At 40.7% G+C, this 22,030-nt stretch overlaps 1 protein-coding gene across 1 annotated transcript in view; it reads left to right on the top strand.

Moving 5' to 3' along the window:
- C5 (complement C5) overlaps positions 1-22,030 on the top strand; it is an 81,786-nt gene that overhangs the window by 50,932 nt on the left and 8,824 nt on the right. The window contains exons 30-38 of the mRNA XM_070012725.1: positions 2,106-2,258; positions 4,925-4,987; positions 7,122-7,203; positions 9,238-9,295; positions 14,717-14,819; positions 15,650-15,724; positions 15,819-15,924; positions 17,760-17,843; positions 18,981-19,070. Coding sequence (XP_069868826.1) covers positions 2,106-2,258; positions 4,925-4,987; positions 7,122-7,203; positions 9,238-9,295; positions 14,717-14,819; positions 15,650-15,724; positions 15,819-15,924; positions 17,760-17,843; positions 18,981-19,070 — 814 coding nt within the window. The remainder of the gene's footprint in view (positions 1-2,105; positions 2,259-4,924; positions 4,988-7,121; positions 7,204-9,237; positions 9,296-14,716; positions 14,820-15,649; positions 15,725-15,818; positions 15,925-17,759; positions 17,844-18,980; positions 19,071-22,030) is intronic.

Raw genomic sequence — 22,030 nt, 5'->3', positions numbered from 1 at the left:
CCTAAACCCAGGACCATGGCCATGCTACACACACTACACTAAACTATGGCTCCCTACCCTGTACTTTTTAGTGTTTAATTCTTAGATAGTACTCATTCTGCTTACACAAAGAAACTTTACTGTAAAACAGTATGCTGTGAATCACCAACCTCATAAGTATGTTGAGTGACGGATCTGTACCTTCCATGTTTCTGTGAGTCTACCCTATAGATGTTTGCATAAAGACAGAATTGCCTAACAATTTTTTTGTCAGTCATGGGGCTTGTACTCTGGGCCTGAGCGTTGTCTGTCTCCAGCTCAAGGCTAGCACTCTACCAGTTGAGCTACAGAGCCACTTCCAGTTTTCTGGTGGCTTATTGGAGATAAGAGTTTCACGGACTTTCCTGCCCAGGCTGGCTTTGAACCATGATCCTCAGATCTCAGCCTCTTGAGTAGCTAGGGTAACAGGCGTGAGCCACTGGTGCCCAGCTTTCTTTTTTTTAATAACATTTTTATATCTGCATCATTAAGCATTACATGGTTATAAATCTTTGTTCAAAGTCTAGCTCAAATGTTAACATCTCTGCTCCCTGGATATTTGGGTAATAATGGAATATATATTATTTATTTTATATTATACATTATATATTCATACATTATGTATTATATAGTATGTTACGTAGTTCATCATTTTCTTTCTTTATATACTTATATTTATACACATACATATTACAGATACAAGGGTTCTCTGAGACAACTTCAGGCTTAACTAGAAAAATACATCCCATGGATTAGATGGACATAGCATATGGATCTGCCATGGACATAGATGGAGTAGCCATGTAGTTAAGGTTTAACATCTAATCAGTTTCCTCATCTTGTAGAAGAGGAAGGTTGAGATTCAGAATGATAAGTTTATTTATTCCATAAATGCTTTTTGCATGGTGACTATATGTTCCAACTAAATACAACTGACAGTCTTGGTCCATTTTTGCTGCTTTCACAAAATACCACAGGCCACCTAATTTATAATAAATCTATTAGTTCATGGTTCTAGAGGAATGGAAGTCTATGATTTAGAGCCCAGAATCTGGCAAGAGTAATTGAGAGAAAGAGAGAGAAAAGAGAGAGACAGAGATAGAGATAGAGAACATAACCCAGCAGGCAAGTTCATTGTTTTATAAGGAAATCTAGTACAATAATAACATTTATGCAAAAAATAACATTTATGCATTTCTAAGAGTGAAACCCCAATGATCCAAATATCTTCAATTAGATTCCACTTCTTAACATTGATATGTTGAGGATTAAATTCTAACTCATGAACAGGAGAAAGGGGACAGTCAATCCATGGTAGACACCAAGAAAGGTATACTTCCTGTCCCCACTACAGGGGAAGAGGCCAGCAATAAATAGCTATAAGTAAAAATATATATTAAGATGGATGTTTAAAAGGGCAGAAAGGAAATACTAGAACAGAGAATGACTACAAGGGAGAGTCTATGGTCTTGCTGTGAAGATATTTAAACTGAGACTGAAGAAGGACAAAGAGATTATCATGCAGAGCCAAGAGCATTTCCCAGGGTGACTTGTCTGAGGTAACATGTACAAAATGTATCGGAGACACAATATCTGAAGTCATTTTCTTCCTGTCCCTGCTGACAGGTACATCCGTGTGTGTGTGTGTGTGTATGTGTGTGTGTGTGTGTGTGTGTGTGTGTGTGTGTGTGTGTGTGTGCGCGCGCGCGCACATGAACTCAGAGCCTCGGCATTGTTCCTAAGATTTTTGCTTACTCTATTACTGGGTCCATGGCTCCACTTTGGCTTTTCTAGTAGTTAATTGGCGATGTGTTTCATGGACTCCTGCTAGGGCTGGCTTCCAGTTGTGATCCTCTTAGCCTCTTGAGTAGCTAGGAATACAAGCGTGAGCCACCAGGTGCCCAGCTAGGAACATCCTTATGAAGAAGGCGAAAACCTTTCACCTCCACAATAGGGCCCTTAAGTAGCTTCATTCGCTCAGCTGGAGTTTTATCTGAAGACAGCGCTGCTTATCCTTCTCATGTAAGAGGACATTTGTAAGCCTATATAAGCTTAATGTATTTTTATGTCTTCCTGATGGCTGATAGGACACCATTAATGCCATTGAGGGCCTGACAGAATATTCACTCCTGATTAAAAAACTTCAGCTGAATATGGATATCAATGTCTCTTATAAGCACAAAGGGGACTTCTATCAGTATAAGATGACAGATGAGCAATTTCTTGGGAAACCAATAGAGGTAAGTGAAATTTTTTTCCTACTATTTTACAATTGAGTGAAACCATATTGAAATCATCTGTTCCTCCCTTATTTTACAAATGAGTTCATTCACTATTTAAATGTATGTTGGCCCTCTGCTATTTCCTAAGGAGAGAGGCATATCTATTATATCTTGGACACAGAGTATTCAAAAGCAAAATACAAAGAACATGTGTATTGGGGAGAGACATCATTGAAACAGATGATGAAAAATAAGAACATGGATAGGTACAAGAGAAGAGGGCAGACCTCCTGATCCTGGCTGACAGATTTGGAGACAGAGTACTCAGATACGTGGGTTAAGTCTGGAAGAATAAAAATGGAGCTGGGCACTGGTAGCTCACACCTATAATCTTAGTTATCCCAGGTGGCTGACATCTCAGGATCATGGTTCAAAACCAGCCTGAGCAGGAAAATCTGTGAGACTCTCATCTCGAATTAACCACCAGAAAACTGGAAGTGGCACTGTGGCTCAAAGTGGTAGAGCTAGCCCTGAGTAAAGAAGCACAGGAATAGCATCCAGGCTCTGAGTTTAAGCCCACAACCACCACCAACCAAAAAAGGGCTATCTATGTGAGGGAAAGGGAAGACCATTTGGGATAGAGGTAACATCACTCACTAAGGTGGTAGTGTTGTGTAGGAAAGAAGACATAGTTAGAATTTGCTGCTAGTTCTTTCTGGTATCTTGTACATTGTCACCAGCCTGGAATTGGCCTTTAGGTCCTAAACTCCTTTCCCTGTGTCCTATATTGCTAAATTGTTAAAGATGAAAACTTTGAAAATTTCCCAAAGAAAAGGACACAGTGGAGGAAGTAGCTTCTGTGTTATTATTAGCCGCCAGCATCTAGCTACAAATACATGTTTTCTAATTACCAGATTTGTATTATTCCCTATATGAAAATATATAAATAATTAAGAGAAGTCCTCAGCATCTCCACATCTCCCTGCCTGTGAAAAGTGAATGGGCATGAGGAAGAAAATTCAATGCAAAAATTACAAACCAAGGGCTCATCGTAAAAAAAAAAAAAAAAAAAAAAAAAAGATATGGATGTAGACATAGACATAAGTCTATGGCAATATGTATACATCCAGAGTTTTCACACACCAATCTAATTCCCAATTTCTCAAAAAAATAGAACAAAACAAGACCAACAAAACAAAACAACTAAAAAGCTGGAAATGTGTAGTTCTGGGTTTTGGCATGCTTCGTCCCTGGGCCATTGTAGCCTTTGTGGCTCCATTATTTTTGCTGTGGCCCCTCAGCTCAGGATGTGTGTTCCATCCCTGGAGTACTTAGAACTCACCAGAGTCATGTTCTGACTCTAATGAGTAGCTCTTGGTCTGAGGAGTGTGGTTAGGCCTAAATGAGGTTGATGGACTTAACATTTTTCTCTATAGAAGTAAAGCTATCAGAATCTTCTTGTCATCTTAAAGTAACTTAAAATTCAGCCCAGGGTGTTGCTTCTACAAGAAACCTCCTGGATGGTTAGTATCTAGTTTGGAATTCTCTATACCAGCACTTCTGGAAATGTGGTATAGCGAAGCAATGTTAGGTGGTTGAGTAAGCAGGGGAAATGCCAGTTTAAATGAATTTGAACAACTTCTTTAATACAGGAATGTCCTTTTTTTTAAAAAAAAAAAAAAAGTATGTCTGTGCCTAAGAAGTGATGAGGATTGTGAGGGAGAAGCAAGACAGAGGTGGGACTCAGTACATGCCATTTCTAACACCTGTCTATTCATAGAAACTTTCCTTATGCATCATCTCAAGACACATGGTCCCCAGCAGATGCTGCAGTATTCTGCCAGGGAGAATAGGAGATGTGGCCTCTTTTCCTAGGCCTGATAAAAATTTTAAGGATATATTGGCAAACAGGAATGCACGCTGTGTCCCTTTTGCAATCATGAGCCTAAGCAAAGAGAAGGGGAAGCTGCAGACCTGACATCAAAGGAGAGCTTCAAACTGCCACAAGTTGAGGAGCACTTGGATGAGAGGATTTCTCTGGCGAGGATAATTGCTTAGCTCAGTATGTCTTTATTTTTCTCCTAGCAGGATGGAAAGGAAAGCAAGCACTGATGGATTGCTTAGCAGGCTTGAGGGTGGTACTGACAGTTTTGACAAAGGCCAGAAACAAATAGGAAAGGTGAATTATCAGGAGGTAGAAGTAAGTTACAAAGAGGATAGTAGTAGAGCACCAAAGACATCTCATACCCACACTGGAATCATGTGTCTCAACGCTAATGAAAACAACCTTCCCTGGTACATAGAAGTCTCAGCTGGAGACTGAAAGAAATTTATCCAACTGGTAAAGAAAATGAAGAACTAGTTTTAGTCTAACCATCTATATGGTTATAAGGTATACAGTTAGTTAACTCTAGATACAGCAATACGACCAAAAGTGACCTCTGATGTGTTTCTTTTATTTGCTCATCCAAGAGATCTTAGGCATCTAATTAACATTCAAAAAGGAAACAGAAAATTCCAACACCTTCTTGTGCCTACTATAAGCCTAGGATTTTCTTATCCACTTAATTTTAAGCTCTGCAAGGGAAGACTGGCGGTTGAAAGCCCATTGTCTTCACTACTCTGTTTCTCTTCCTAAGTTAGGGAATGTTGAATACAAACATGGTTTTTCTCTCTGTTTCCAGGTGCCTCTCAATGATGACCTCATCATCAGTACAGGATTTAGCAATGGCCTGGCTACAGTACATGTGAGTATTTAGTGGAGATCTAATGAGTCTGTTTCACCAAATAGCACAGAAGTTAAGGACTTTGCAAGAAAGTCATAGAAATCTGAGCTTTGATTCAGGGACAGTGCCTGGGCCACGTTCCAGCCCCAAGACAGGCACAAATACAAACAAACAAAAAAACCCTAAATACATGGCTACATTTATAAAGTGTAAATAAGAGGAATCAAATCAAAACTGGAAGTTGAATCTGATCATCTTGAAGAGTTTAATAGTCTCATTAATAATATATCCATAAACTGTATTCATTCATTAAGCAGAATAAATAAACATATTCCATGGGGAGGAAAAAGAAATCTCAGTTTTAATAACTGACTCAAATAGGATTTGTCTAATGGTTTTTCTTTCTTTTTTTGGGGGGGGGGGTCTGGTTTTGGGGCCTGAACTCTGGGCCTGGGTGCTGTCCCTCAGCTCTTCAGCTCAAGGCTAGCTCTCTACCACTGAGCCACAGCGTCACTTCCGGATTTTTTTTTTCTGCTTATGTGGTGCTGAGGAATCGAACCCAGGGCCTCAGGCATGCAAGGCAAGCGCTCTACCACTGAGCCACCTTCCCAGCCCATACTGGTTTTTCTTATATCCAGTCATGTGCTGCAGATGTCATTTCTAGCCAGGCTGGGCTGGTCTACAGGAGACTATCACCTGGTGATGTCATAGCTGCCATAGGTTATGTAAGTGCACTCCATGATGCTCCCCTAGTAACAAGATTACCTAATGACTTATTTCTTAGGACATGCTCCCATCTTCATGTGGTAGATAACCACATATAGGCGTATGATTTTTAGAGTTCTATGTGTATCTGTGCATATATAGGTATGTGGTATATATGTTTTCTGTAGTCCCTCACATTCACATCTCATTGATCCACCATCTTTAGAGACTAACATATTATAGGCAAGAGTTTAAGTTATCATCTAGGCAGCCCAGCATTGACAGAAATGTCACTCTGAATCACGTGACTGTATGTAATTATATGCATTAGCCACTTGAATAGTTACAAACTCTTCTAAGCTCTTGGGTTCTGTCCATGTGGTCTCAAAATGAATGTTCTGAAACAAACATTTTATTTATGAATTTAATTATGGGCTTATCTTTAGGACATTTATTCCTTCAAGAACTCTCCATAAGATTGCATGGGGAGGAGCCGGGCGCTGGTGGCTCACGCCTGTAATCCTAGCTACTCAGGAGGCTGAGATCTGAGGATCGCGGTTCAAAGCCAGCCCGGGCAGGAAATACCCCGAGACTCCCATCTCCAATAAACCACCAGAAAACCGGAAGTGGCGCTGTAGCTCAAGTGGTAGAGCGCTCGCCTTGAGCTGAAGAGCTGAGGGACAGCGCCCAGGCCCAGAGTTCAAGCCCCACGACCGACAAAAAAAAAAAAAAAAGATTGCATGGGGGGAGGCGGGGGCTGGGCGCCGGTGGCTCACGCCTGTAATCCTAGCTACTCAGGAGGCTGAGATCTGAGGATCATAGTTCAAAGCCAGCCCAGGCAGGAAAGTCCGTGAGACTCTTACCTCCAATAAACCACTAGAAAACTGGAAGTGGTGCTTTGGCTTAAGTGATAGAGCACTTGCCTTGAGCTGAAGAGTGGTGCCCAGGCCCAGAGTTCAAGCCCCACTACCGACAAAAAAAAAAAAAGACTGCATGGGGGAAGGTGGATTGTCTATTTTTTTTCATTATTCCTGGTTGCTCTCAATATACTTATTTCTGACAACACCCTTCCCGCCTCCCCCCACCCCGCTCCAAGCACACGTGTAGTGCGTTGTTTGGATTGAGGTGTGAGGAGCTATGCTTCCTGACTTGTTATACACTGGATAAAGCACATGGCACTATGGGACTTTCTTATAGAGTAAGATGCTTGGTTTTGATTTCTTGGGGTATAGACCAAGAACTAACCAGAAGTCTTTATTGGGGGAGAGGCTTACTCTGGGCCTCTCAGCTATCTCTCAAGTTGTGGACTGTGCTGGAAGTCTGGCTGCTGGCGAAAGGGATCCTTGGCACTGGATCTTGGCTGTGAAACTATCAGCATCCCATTCACACCACAGTACTTTCATAATACCTTTTACATTCTAAATCTTCTTGTTTCCATGTCCCAATGAAGGTCAAAACTGTAGTTCACAAAACCAGTATCTCTGAGGAAGTTTGCAACTTTTATTTGAAAATCGACACGCAAGACTTTGAAGGTAAAACAGCAGGGCTTACAATTTTAGCTAGACATAAAGAATGTCAAAGAGAGAATATCATTGATTAGGAAACACATGCTTGTTCAAGAAACAAGATTTCTGAATACATTATTTTGCCTGTTAACATCCACGTGAACATTATTTTCTTTTATTATAATAGATGTACCTCTTTAATAATAGTTGGAAACTAATATTGAATAATTTAACAACGAAGTACATTTTACTATTGGTAGAGTTATTTTTTATATTACTTTTAAAGAATATAACTATTCAGCTGGGCACTGGTGGTGCATGCCCGTAATGCTAGCTACTCAGGAGGCTGAGATCTGAGAATTGTAGTTTGAAGCCAGCCTAGGCAGGATATTTCATGAGATTCTTATCTCTAATTAACCTCCAAAAAACCAAATCGCTTAAGTAGGGATCCAGGTGGACCCATTGCAACAATGAGATGTACAAGTCCTTACGTTGAAAATGAACTTTACAACTTTTGTGCGGGGGGAGGGGAGGTGGAAGATTGGGGGGGCGGGGGAGGATGGGAAGGGATGGGAAGGGGAAACAAAGGAGGAGGCTACAATGCTTGATAAGAAATGTACTCATTATCTTGCCCATGTAATTGTAACTCCTCTGTACAGTATTTTCACAATTAAAAACAAACAAAACAACAACAACAAAAAAAGCCTGAAGTGGAGCTGTGACTCAAGTGGTAGAACACTAGCCTTGAGCAAAGGGATAGTGTCCAGGCCCCAAGTTCAAGTCCCAGTACCAACACACACACACACACAAGTTCAAGTCCCAGTACCAACACACACACACACACACACACACACACACACACACACACACACACACACACACACACACACACACACACACACACACACACACACACACACACACACACACACACACACACATTGTTTTAAGAATGTAACTATTAGGCTGGGCTCCAGTGGCTCACGCCTGTAATCCTAGCTACTCCAGAGGCTGAGATCTAAGGATCATAGTTCAAAGCCAGCCTGGGCAGGAAAGTTTGGGAGACTCTTATCTCCAATTAACCATGAGAAAACAGGAAATGGAGCTCTGGCTCAAAGTGGTAGAGTGCTAACCTTGAGCATAAAAGTTCAGGGACAACACCCAGGCTTTGAATTCATCCTCATGACTGACAAAAAAACAATAAGAACAAAAAGTAACTATTGGAAAGCTACAGAAATAACTAATTATTTTGAATTTCTATGTGTCAGAATGCTATTTGAGGACCCTAATACTCTTATAACTCTATTCGTTTTCTATCCCTAGCCTTTCTGTTTTCTGTATTCCAGCAAGCACTCACATTTCTCTGCCTCCATGTTTATTTACTTCTGTCTCACCAGGGCTTATGGTCTCTTTTTTAAAATGCCTCTTTCCCTTTAAAGCTGTGGCCTCCTATGCCTTCATTGGTTGGTTTTCACTTTCTGGTAGACTTGCTCCCTCCCATCCTCCTCCTCTGCCCTCTGCCCTAGTGTGTGTAGGCTTAACATCATCCAGGTGTAGTTCAGAGTCCTATTCCTATAGTAACACTCCAACTACCACCATAGCCTGTCATCTCTTCCTCCCTCCATAAGCTGTCTTCCTCTCTCCATAGGCTGCCAGCTCCTCTTCCTCCTTCCAAAGCCCTGCACATGTTACTAATACATACTTATCTTCATTAAGTCCTTCCTTAATTTGTAAGTTCTTTGAGAGCAGAAAAGTCCTCTAGTTGTTTAAAGACTTCCAGACTGGTGGTATGGATCTGTGTTAGAAGTAAAAGGCTCTGAGTTCAATCCCCAGTACTGCCAAAAACAAAAATAAAAAACAACAACAACAACAAAAACCCACCATTATTTACAAATGCCTGTGTACTTTCAGTTGCCATATATTTCCATTAAAATCAATAAAAGTGCCACCAGGTCACAAATCATTTTTAAGTGTGTTCCAAGACTTGTTCGTTAATGATTCTCTTCTGACAGGTCCCAAAACAACTAAAACTATGTCGCTTTATATTTGCTTCTGTGCTAGCATCCCGCCACAGTGAATATGGTAACTCAGGATACAAGCGCCTAATAGCATGTGCCAGGTGAGTCCTTTTCCACAAAGTGAAATGGAGATCTCAAGGTCTTACTCTGTTGTTGTCACTAGAGACATGTTTCATATATAGTCTAGATTGGCCTTGAAGTCACCATCCAGACTTCAGTATCCCTAATGCTGGAATTATAGGAGTATGCTATTGTGCCTGTCTATGGTCTTATTTGGGTCATTTTAGTAGGTGCAGAAGACATTAAAAATTATTATTTTTATATGCAGATATAAGAGGTATTCTGTGTGTGTGTGTGTGTGTGTGTGTGTGTGAGTGTGAGTGTGAGTGTGTGTGCTACTCATGGGACTTGAACTAAGGGCCTAGACGCTGTCTCTGTACTTACTTCCTCAAGGCTAACACTACCATTTGAACCACAGCTCTACTTCTGGATTTTTTTGGTGCTTAAATTGTAGATAAAATTCTCACAGACTTTCCTGCCTAGGCTGGCTTCAAACCATGATCCTCAGCTTTCAGCCTCCTGAGTAGCTAGGATTACAGGCATGAGCTGCCAGTACCCAGCATGAGGTATTATTATGTACCCATTTATTTTTTTAAAAGATTTTACTTTGCTCATATATATGTATATGTACATATTTCTCTCCCATATCTTATCTTCTGATTCCTTATTCAAACAGTATAATAAGCTCAGTCTTTTAGAAGGGTGGCTATGGGATATAATTATTAGCAAAACAAAATGTGAAAGATCTCTCACAGTGGTTCTTCTTCTTTAAAAAAAAAAAAATCACGTTCACCCAGCAAACTCTCTGGCTGTCATCAGCCACTAGTTCTCACCCTGTCTGCACATGGAAATCAGAGCTTTCAAAAATGTCCAAAGCACAGACACCATTCATGCGAACCCATCTGCTGACTGAACACAGAGACCCAAGTTGGCCAAATATTAGTTCTCTATTGCTGCTAGGTACATTTTACAATATGTGGGGGAGTTACAAACCCTAAAATCAAGGACTTCTTCTGGAGAGTCTAGAAAAGAATTCATTTCCTGGTCTTTTCCTCATTCTGGAGGCTACCAGCTGCCCATGTTCCTTGGCTTATAGCCTCTTCCTCTGTCTTCAGTGCCAACTCTGCACTGTTTTCATCTTTGATTCTGACTCCTGCTTCCATTATCACAGTCTTCTCTGACTCCCCTCTCCTCCTCCTCTCATGTAAAGACCTTTCTTGAGTCCTTAGCATCCACCCAGATAATCCATAGTCATCCCTCTGTCTCAGTCCCTTTAACCACAGCTACCACGTTCCTTTTGCCATATAAACTAACAGATTCTCGGACTCATGGAATTAAAACATGGACATCCTTGAAGGCCATTCATTTGCTAGCCATAGCCACTACCTGCTTTGAGAAAGCTTTGTGCATTGGGGTTTAGGGATGACACAGAGTGTACCATTAATGACAGAGCCAGGACTAGAAAACAGCCTTCTTCTCTTTCTTCCTTCCATCACCCCTTAATCCTTTCTATTGTGTTCTGTTCTCCTGGACTCTTTATATTATCAATAGTAGTGGTATCTATGGATAGGATGTTCCTGTTTCTATTTATAATTTTATATGATGCCAAAGTGTTCAGTAAGAAGAACCTGGAAATTCCCTGGGCTTATCTAATCGATTAGAGTGGAGGACTTTGGTGATGACATAGAAATCTAGAAGTCCCTTAATTTCAGAAATAAGCTAAGATCAAACAAGACGGAGTAACCTACCAAGTTCCCACGGAGTTAGAGACAGATCCAGGCCTCAAACCCTGACCCCTTGATTCCTAACCCAATATTTAAACTACTTCCTTCAATTTGGAAAATTTGAGGCTATTGATCCCAAGAAACAGTGAATTGTCCTGCCTTTCAAATCCCAGCTCTTCCCTAGCAATCTTTTTGACCTGTGCCCAATGCCCTCTCTTCTCGGAATTTCTTCCCAACCTACCCTACTTCCTGCCTTGGCAACATTCCTTCCTCCCAGCATTCTCCACATCCTCTCTAGGCTAGTTCCTGCTCTCTGATTCCTTTCCAACATCTTTCCCCATTTTCTCACTTTTCCATCGAGGTCACCTTTCCTCAGGCATTATTATCATTACCACACTTGGAACCTATTAGCTGGGGTGGGAAGGGAGGATGATCACAGTTGTGTTTGAAGCCATATAGTGGTCACATGAAAGGTACGAGCAACTTCTGAGAATCCATGCATGGGACCCAACAGAGTGGTACCTAGAGTTGGCCTGAAGAAGGGCTCTCTTGTGATAGATTGATACTATGTAAGTAGCCTCTGTCAGTGAGCACTTAACAGGATCATCGGAAAGTTAGCTTACTTCTCCAGATGTTTTCTACAGGGCATAGATACTGGACTACCTTATCTCTATGACTCTTATCAGTTCTAATTGTCCACAACTCTGCTACAGATAAAAAGGCTCATCAAAACTCATTTGTGTGAAAATGGAATCAGATAACTTGAGGTGTTGGGTAAGACTGGGACCGTTGGTAGAGAACAGTGGAAGGGGTGACGCTAATCAAGATGCATTGTACTCATAAATTGGAATGTTAAGTTGAAACCCCTTTGTGCAACTACTGAAAGATAATTTTTTAAAAAAACATTCATTTGACTTATTGTCAGGAACCCTAATTCTAGATTTTGTACTGTGCAAAAGAAAACAAGAAGCTGGGCACTGGTAACTCATGCCTGTAATCCTAGCTACTCAGGAGGCTGAGTAAGCAGTTCAAAGCCAACCTGGGGTGGAAAGTCCATGAGACTTTTTTTTTTTAGCTCTTCAGCTCAAGGCTAGTGCTCTACCACTTGAGCCACAGCACCACTTCCAGCTTTTTCTGCTTATATGGTGCTGAGGAATGGAACCCAGGGCCTCATGCATGCAAGGCAAGCCCTCACTCTACCACTGAGCCACCTTTCCAGTCCCCATGAGACTCTTATCTTCAGTTAACCATCAGAAAACTGGAAATTGCACTGTGGCTCAAAGTGGTAGAGTGCTAGCCTTGAGCAAAATTGCTCAGGGACAGTGTCCAAGCCCCAAGTTCAAGCCCCATGAAGGACCAAAAAAGGAAAGGGGGCGGGGGGGAGGAGGGAAGGAAGGAAGGAAAGAAAGAAAGAAAATGCAATATTGAATATTCTATCCTTTGGTTTTTACAAATTGGGGACAGAATGTTTAAAAAAAAAAAAGTTAGTGGAATATGCCTTTGGCTCCGTGACACTGAAGTTAGGTTGGGTAAATTCCAAAAGTAACTTGCAGTCCTCATTCCCGAAAGAAATTCTTTGCCTTCAAATATTCTTTCCTGATTTAAAAAAAAAAAAAATGCCAGCACAGTGTCTGGGCTCAGAGGGTCTCCTTCATGTATTTAGCTTTCACAACCTCTCTGTTGTATTCCTAAGAAAGATAGGAATGGGGGGAAGAAGGATTTCATTTCTCTACAACAAAATGCCTTTGGGGAAAATTGCTGGTTTTGGCAGCAGGCAAAAGGCTTCTTGAAAGGAGGATTTCTGTTCCGTGATTGAAATAGTCTCCATGGCAACGAGTCATCGAGGCTCCAATAACCTTTTCATAGGCCTTCTCCACCCGGGGGGCCCTTTCCATCCTGTCTTTGGAGTATTTGCATCTGCGAGCAAGAATTCTCTGCTTCTCCCCATCCAATTAGGGGGATGTTCACACGTCACAGCACAGTTCATAAAACCTTTTATGTTCTGCTCTAAACGGACCAGTTGGTGGAGAGTAGTGTTAGGATTGTTGAGCCAGAGATTTTTCTAACTTACATTGGGGTGGTAAATATTGTATCTAAAATTTCAATAGGGACTGTTTTAGATTATAAGGTGAGATAAAATATTATAAGGTTGGGGGGGTGGGGGCGGAGGGGGGTATAGCTGAGGAGGTGGGAGGGAAGGGATAGTAAGGGAAAAACAAAGGAGGAGGCAACAATGCTGGATAAGAAATGCACTCATTACCTTGCTCATGTAATTGTAACCCCTCTGGAGAGTATTTTCACAATAAAAAACTTAATTAAAAAATATGATAAGGCCCCGCCACCTCACTCATTCATATAGTGTTTTCTGTCTCACTAATACTCATTCTCTGGGGTGCCATCTATCCATTTCACCCTTATGAAATGGTCCTTCCAGTTTCTTACATTCATCCTGACTGTGCTCCCCAGCTCCAACCTCAAATGCACAGCTGTCTCTCAAGCTCTTGAGGTGAATCTGGAATCCAGATCAACATAACGGAGACACTTACTCTCTGCCCTCGCCCCTGCTGCCCCTCCAGCCCCTCCAGCCCCTCCCTCCTATCCCTCCTCTCCATCCTCTGGCTCTGCTAATGATTCCATCAAGGCTCTGCTGCCCCAAACCAAAACCTTAGAATCCTCAGGATCATTCAAAACATGGGACATAGTTAATTTTTCAAATAAGAAAATGAGCTTAGAAAATAGAAATGATTTATGGAAAATTCTCAAAAGCCAGCCTGTTTCCTGCTATCTCCTTTCTCACCAAAATAAAACAAAAACAAAATTCCCATTTTACCCGCTTCAACTTTTTTCTTACTTATAGCCTTTGGATTATTATTTTTTTAATAAAATGTCTATCGTGGAAAATTTAGAAACCAGAGAAAAGCAGGGGAGAAAAGACATGGGATCGAGTAGAATCTTAGCGTCATCATATAGTTCCCCGAACATTCTAGTGTATTTTTCTTCCTGTCTGTTCCTGAGTATGTTTGTGGAATATCTTTTCAATGTACAAAACATGTTTTAATGCTGAATATAGGCCATAAAGTAACTAGAGTAAAAATGAGATCTTGATTCATACGTAACTCTGAATGACCTAACTGTATAACCCTGAACTGATTTTCTTCTCTTTGCTTGGAATGGATAACTTCTATGTTCCAGAATAATGTCCCTATGTCAAAATGAAATCCTTTATACAATAATTTTAAAAATTAATTTAAAACTGTAGCCAGGCACTGGTGGTTCATACCTGTAATCCTAGCTACTCAGGAGGCTGAGATTTGAAGATCACAGTTGGAAGCTAGCCTAGGCAGGAAAATCTGTGAGACTCTTATCACCAAATAACTACTAAAAAAAAAAGCCAGAAGTAGGTCTGTGGCTCAAGTGCTAGAGCACTGGTCTTAAGAGAAAAAAAAAAGCTCAGGGACAGCACCCAGGCCCTGAATTCAAACCCCAAGACCAGCACAAAATAAAAACAAAACCTTGGAATAATGAGCCACTAAGTTTATTGGGCAAGTCAAGGAAAGACAGACTATGTGACTCAAAAATCTTACAACTCTAAAATGCAGAGGTTCTGAATATATACATTATCCAGGAACAAAAAAAATGGAGATGCTAATTCATAAATGAAAGCTTGCTAAAGAATTGGGATCTTCATTACAGAGTCTTATCCATTTCTTTCATGGCCTAATCTCTCGTTTTTTTTAGCTACAAGCCCAGCAGGGAGGAGTCTTCATCTGGGTCTTCCCATGCTGTGATGGACATCTCTCTGCCCACTGGAATCAGCGCAAACCAAGAAGACTTAGAAGCAGTAAGTGTTTTCAATCTTGTTGTGAATGCTTTTGTGCATTCTTCTTTTGTGTGTGGGTTCTGGGGCTTGAACTCGGGGCCTGGGGCTCTGTCCCTGACCTTTTCTTTTCTTTTATTAAGACTAGTACTCTACCACTTGAGCCACAGCTCCACTTCCAGCTTTTTTGGTAGTTTAGTGGCTTTAAGAGTCTGACAGATTTTCCTGCTGGTGCTGACTTCAAACCACAATCCACAGATCTCAGGCCCCTGAGTAGCTAGGATTACAGACATGAGCCATTGGCTCTTTCTGCATTCTTTGTTTGTTTGTTTGTTTGTTTGTTTGTTTGTTTGTTTGTTTTTTGGGGCCTGAACTCTGGGCCTGGGCGCTGTCCCTTGGCTCTTCAGCTCAAGGCTAGCGCTCTACCACTTGAGCCACAGCACCACTTCCGGCTTTTTTCTTTTTGCTTATGTGGTGCTGAGGAATCAAACCCACGGCCTCATGCATGCAAGGCAAGTGCTCTACCACTGAGCCATCTTCCCAGCCCCTGCATTCTTTTATAGACAAATTTACATCTTTTCATCTTTTCATTTTAATACATCATTTTTACACAATCTCCCAAAATAGTCTTTACTAAATAACCCTCTATCTATATTTTGATCTATATATGTAAACCAAAAACATATACTTGCGTGGTCCAAAATAATTGGTTTGTGCTCAAGAGCTTAGATTTTGTTTTTCTTCATCTTGAGTAGTACATCACACAACTGTGGTTTCATACCCATCCACAGGGGAATGCAATTAAACATAAAGATAATGAAACTGGATCCAAACATTTTTCTCTCTCTCCTTAGCTTGTGGAAGGAGTGGATCAACTATTAACTGATTACCAAATCAAAGACGGGCACATCATCCTGCAGCTGAACTCTGTAAGCTGCCCCTCCTCCCGTTTCTCCTCCCATCAACTCTCCAAAACCATCTTCTCTCCTATAATTTTCTTAAATGCCTGAATTTGTCCAACAGATTCCTTCCAGCGATTTCCTTTGTGTCCGATTCCGGATATTTGAACTTTTCCAAGTTGGGTTTCTGAGCCCAGCCACTTTCACAGTGTATGAATATCACAGACCAGGTAATCAAAACTCTACCTCACCTTTAAGATCTTCAAATGACTACTTAAGTAGTCTTCACACAACCTTTAGAAATCCACTTAACCTATAAATGTTATATATTGTCTTAAAACCCACTTCATAAAAATCCCAACTTAAACTTTCCAGCCGTGGCCTTACAAGTTTTTAAAATATTGAATACAACTATTTCATGACATTAAGCAAACAATTTCATGTCTTGCTTCTCAGTTCCTTCATTTAAAAAATAACAGGACTGTATGGACCTCCACTTCAGTTTCCTTTGCCTCACACTTTTCTGTAGTGTTTGCTGTCGATATTTATTGTGTCTCTGATGAAAAATGACTTAAACTAAAAACATTCGTCTTTCCCCCCCGACAGCTGTATGTTAGAACTGTCCTGGCTGAATCTTCTCCCCTTTCCTCCCCACTCCCCAAACACAGCCAGTGGCTGTAAAAGAGAGAACCTGTGAACTGAGGGCCATACCGTTTGGTGACCAGATGCTATAAAAGCCCCTTTCCTGCTGAGTGCTGGTGGCTCACACTTGTAATCCTAGTTACTCAGGAGGCTGAGATCTGAGGATCGCAGTTCAAAGCCAACCTGGGCAGGAAAGTCCATGAGACTCTTATCTCCAATAAAACACCAGAAATCTGGGAGTGGTGTGAATCAAAAGTAGTAGAGCACTAGCCTTAAACTGAAGAGGTCAGGGACAGAGCCCAGGCCCAGAGTTCATGCCCCATGACCAACCAAAAAAAAAACAAAAACCCTTTCCTGAAACTGAAGATAAAATTCCATCTCTGCACAAAGAGAACACCTTCCTCTGTTCCCATCCTCCCCACCCACCCCTCTTTGTCAGTCATGAGACTTGAATTTCGGGCTTGAGCACTGTCCCTGAACATTTTTGCTAAAGGTGAGCACTCTACCACTTTGAACCATTGTGCCACTTCCAATTTTCTGGTGGTTAGTTGGAAGTAAGAGTCTCACAGATTTCCTGACTGGGCTGGCTTTGAATCACAATCCTCAGATCTCAGCCTCCTGAGATCTGGATTACAGGTATGAGCCACCAGTGTCTGGCCCACCCCTCACTTTGAGAAGGTGACTTAACCTTGAATTCTCCCATCCTCCCAGGACAACTTTCATAGTATCTGTATCATACTTCTCACATAGATCTATCGCAGTGGTTTCTGCATGACACTGAAATTGCTCATCAACACCAAAGTGTTTTCATCCACTCATGCTTAGGTGCCTAATATAGTGTTAGATACATGCTATGTTTACAGTAAATGTGTGTTGACAGAATGATCTCACATTTGACTAATCGGCCACTGCTGAAATGTTAAATGATTGGAGAGTTGATTGGCTTACAAGACAGGTGACTCTGCCTTGGGTAGTTCTGTTTGTTAGAGTTCATTATATTGTTATCTTCTGAGCCATTATAAACCATATGTAGACGCTCTTCTCATTGATATACACATTGTACATGCATACTTAAACACATTATATATGTTCTTGTCCAGCCTAAATACTTTTAATAGGTTTGTTTCAATAGGTTCACATGTAATACGATTTATTTTCTTCTTACGCATGGGAGCACCGAATACTTTCTAAGATATGAGTTTTGAACAGTAAGATATCAAGCACAGCACTAAGCTAACAAGAGGAGATCGTCTGGGGGACAGGGAGGCCCATCCAGTACTGCCAATTCATAATATAACCTGGACTTTAGCCATAAATAGAAGGGTCTGGAATAGACAGTCTCTGAGGCCCTTTGTAAGAGACTCAGCAAATGTGTTAGACATCAGTCAAGCCACTCCTTGTGACCATGCTTTTATTGCCACAGATAAACAGTGCACCATGTTCTATAGCACTTCTGATACCAAACTTCAGAAAGTCTGCGAAGGAGCCATGTGCAAATGTGTGGAAGGTGAGCTTCCCTTGACATGTTCAGGCTGCATACTTGTTTCAAACGGCACTCATAAAAGATCACCTTGGGGAACCTGCCCAGCCAGCTTTTGTTTCTCAGAAGTGAAATAATAATGTAATCCTGATTGATTGAGAAGAATCCTAAAGCTACTTCCTCTCAGGTCAACAACCTGGGAGAATACTGTGGGGGGAACAGAAAAATGTCATCCAGATGCTTAGGGGATGTGTTACTTTCACCTCGTCTTTTTAACATGCAACTGTAACCCAAGAGAACAGAGCCAGGGTTAGGCCCTCCTTCATTTCCCTTATCCTTCCAGGAAATGGAATTCTCTGTCAATTGTCTAGTTCCATTCATTCTCTTTTGGCCAAGGAAAAGACCTAGAATACACCGGTAACTGTTTTTTTTCCACCGGTTATTTTCCCTCCTACTTCCTAAGTGAGTCCTGATTATAACATCTCTTTTTTGCAGGTGGGGTTGATGGTAGGGGTTTACATTCAAAGCTTCCCCTTGCTAAACAGGCACTCCACCACGTGAGCCACACCTGTAGCCCCTCTGGCTTTTGTTATTGTTTTGAATAAGGTCTCATTCTTCCCCACCCCCAGGACCACAGTTCCCTTATAAATCCCAAGACACCTCCCCACACATGCACCAAAAAAAAGCCATCCTAAGACATAGTTCAAGGGCTGGGAAGGTGGCTCAGTGGTAGAGCACTTGCCTTGCATGCATGAGGCCCTGGGTTTGATTCCTCAGCACCACATAAGCAAAAAGAAAAAAGCCGGAAGTGGCGCTGTGGCTCAAGTGGTAGAGTGCTAGCCTTGAGCTGAAGAGCTGAGGGACAGCGCCCAGGCTCAAAGTTCAGGCTCCACAACTGGACCCCCCCCCCAAAAAAAAATAAGACGTAGTTCAAGTCTCAGGTTCAAGACTTTTTTTTTAGTTGACTGGTTGATTTTTTGGGGTTTTGCTCTAATAATGCTTCACTTTATGGAAGAGGAGAAAATGGGCAGGTCTTAGGAATTTAGTACTTGTGAGATTATGTTGAATTGTCTCGGGGCTCATAAGAAATCATTTTTACTCCCCAGAAAAGAGGCCTTGCCTTTTCACATTAATATAACTTTTACCACTTTTCATACCATCCAGCTGACTGTGGGCAAAAGCAGAAAGAATTGGATTTGACAATCTCTGCAGATACCAGGAAAGAAACAGCGTGTAAGCCAGAGATTGCATATGGTGAGTTCAAAAGTTTAATGGAGTTCTTTTAAACATGAATTTTTAGGAATACATGATCATTTAGAAAGATCAGAAAACATTACATCGTGATTCAACATTTCATTTGTTCCCTTGAAGGAAAAATGCCACCAATTTTCAACATTAATGTGCAGATTATTTATTCCTCAGCAAAGAAATGTGATTTTCATTAAAAATAATGGAAGTGACATGCATAGCCAGCCAAGAGACTTTACCCTAATAGATCCTTTTGCATTACAGGCAGTAAAACATATTCAAAGGGAACTTTTGAGAAGCCACAGAGGTATTACATTTCAGGGTTTTGTTTTTTTTTTAATTCATCCAGTTGACAAGAGCAGAGAGTGCTTTGGAAAGGTTGATTTAGAAAATATCTTTTGAAAACAAAGACAGAACTAAATAATTTTTAATAAGTGTTGAGCTTCAGTCCACACTTGAGGTCTCTCTACTTCAAAAGGAGCGTTTTAGACTGAGTGGCTCAAATCGTAGAGTGCTTGTTTAGCAAGCACAAAGCCCTGAGTTCAAATCCCAGTATCCTCAAAAGGATGCTGGTTGTCCAGAGCTCGGAGCTAAAACATCTCAGAACTAAATGTCCACAAGTGTATTTGTATAGAATTTAACACTATTGTTTCCTTTGATTTCCCATTTTTATTTTTATTTCTGAAGCTTTCTTTTGAGGAGTGGGGGACATCTGATTGTATACTAGCTCAAATCATTTTTTTTAATTGGAAAGGCATTTCTAAGCTAAAATAAAAATAAGTACAATTGTATTGGTACTTTGTATTTACCAGTGGTTTTCATATGTGTGTTCTCATATATGAAGGGTTTTATAAAAACCCTTGTGTGTTACCAGTATTTTGCCAGGGAAGAAATTGAAGCTTGAGGACATTAAATAATTTGAGGAAGGTCATTCAGGAAGCAGTAGGACAGAATGTTCCTTGGACGCAACTAGATCATTTCCGTCACAGTCAGCTGAATCCTTCTCATGCAAATATGGCCATAAGAATACATTTTGTAATGGTTTCCAGTATTTCTTTCCTTTGAAATACTTGATTTAAAAACAATGTCAAGAAACTGCCCGACTCAGCCAAGACCTACTCAGTTTATAACATGCATCAGAACTTAAAAGAGAATACTTTTCAGCAAACAAAAAATAATGCAGTTATTTCTTCCTTCCATTTTAAAAGTATATTAACTCTTACATATCAAAAATGTATTCTATGTTCAACAAGAAATGTACTCATCACCTTACTGCTATAATTGTAACCTCTCTGTACAGCATCTTTATAAGAAAATACAATTTTAAAAAATGAGAACAGGCTTTTCAATCACGGGGAAAAATTTATTCTAATACAGAGAATACATGTAACACAAATTTATTGTATTACCTTAAAAAAGCAGGGGTGGGCAGGCACTTTTGGCTCACTCCTATAATCCTGGCTACTCAGGAGGCTGAGATCTGAGGATCACAGTTCAGCCCAGGCAGGAAAGTCCATGAGACTCTTATCTCCAATAAACTACACAGAAAAGGCTGAAAGTGGAGCTGTAGCTCAAATGGTAGAGCGCTAGCCTTGAGCAAAAGAAGATCAGAGACAGTGCTCAGGTCCTGAGTTCAAGCCCCAGGACCAGTCTTTATTTTTTTTTTTATTTATTTTTTTTTTTTTGCTTTATATTTTATTCTTAAATAGTTGTACAAAGGGGTTACAATTCCATAAGTCAGGTTATGAGTACAATGTTAGTATTACCCCTTCCTTAGTTCTCCATTTTCTCCCTCCTATCCCTACCCTGAAGTTACATAGTTTAATTTTTTTTTTTTTTTTTTTTTTTTTTTTTTGGTGGTGGAACTGGGCTTGAATTCAGTGCCTCACTCACCTTTCTTTTTTTTTTTTTTTTTTTTTTTTTTATTGTAAAGATTCTATACAGAGGGTTACAGTTACATGAGTGGGGTAATGAGTACACTTCCTCTTGAACATTGTTACCCCTCCATTGTTTTCTCCCTACCATCCCCTCCCTCCCTCCCTTCCCCAAGGTTCTTTTTTTTTTTTTTTTTTTGATTGTGATTAAGTGATTACTTAATTTCCGGAAATTCACAGTATTGTGGAATAATGATGCTCATTTAAAGTCACACGTTCATTCTAACTTTCCTGGAGCAAATTGTCTATCACAGTCTGTAATATATAACGGTGTTCATATGTTATATACCATACACGTGATCAGCAGCATGGGGATATTTAGTAGTGGTTCAACCAGATGAGTGGGAGTTCTTTGTTTCTTAAGTCCTGTTAGTTTTGTCATATCACCTAACATTTTGGATTTATCATCCGCTTATCAGGGAGACCATGTACTGTTTGTCTCTTTGTTCTTGGCTTACCTCGCTCAACATGATTCCTTCTAGCTCCATCCATTTCCCTGCAAATGCCATTATTTTGTCATTTCTAATGGCTGCATAATATTCCATTGTGTATAGATACCACAATTTTTGGATCCATTCATCTGTGGTGGGGCATCTAGGTTGTTTCCATATCCTAGCTATTGTGAACAGTGCTGCAATAAACATGGAGGTGCACGTGTCCTTGTATATTGGTTCCTGTTGTTCAGGGTAGATGCCTAGAAGTGGTATGACTGGGTCGTAAGGGAGGTCAATCTTTAGCTTTCTAAGGACCCTCCAGACTGCTTTCCAAAGTGGTTGTATGAGTGTACATTCCCACCAGCAGTGTAATAGCGTTCCTCGTTCTCCACATCCCCTCCAGCATTTGTCGTTGGCTGATTTGTGGATGTGGGACATTCTGACTGGGGTAAGGTGGTATCTCAGGGTTGTCTTTATTTGCATTTCCTTCACCACCAGGGATGATGAACATTTCCTCATGTGTTTCTTTGCCATTTTTATTTCTTCATTTGAGAAGTCCCTCTTTAGTTCCCTTGCCCATTTAGTAATTGGTTTGTTA

The sequence above is a fragment of the Dipodomys merriami genome, unplaced genomic scaffold, assembly GCF_024711535.1.
Source record: "Dipodomys merriami isolate MVZ:Mamm:240054 unplaced genomic scaffold, mDipMer1.0.p SCAF_11, whole genome shotgun sequence".
Classification (NCBI taxonomy): Eukaryota; Metazoa; Chordata; class Mammalia; order Rodentia; family Heteromyidae; genus Dipodomys; species Dipodomys merriami.
This window is presented reverse-complemented; position numbering and strand designations above follow the sequence as displayed.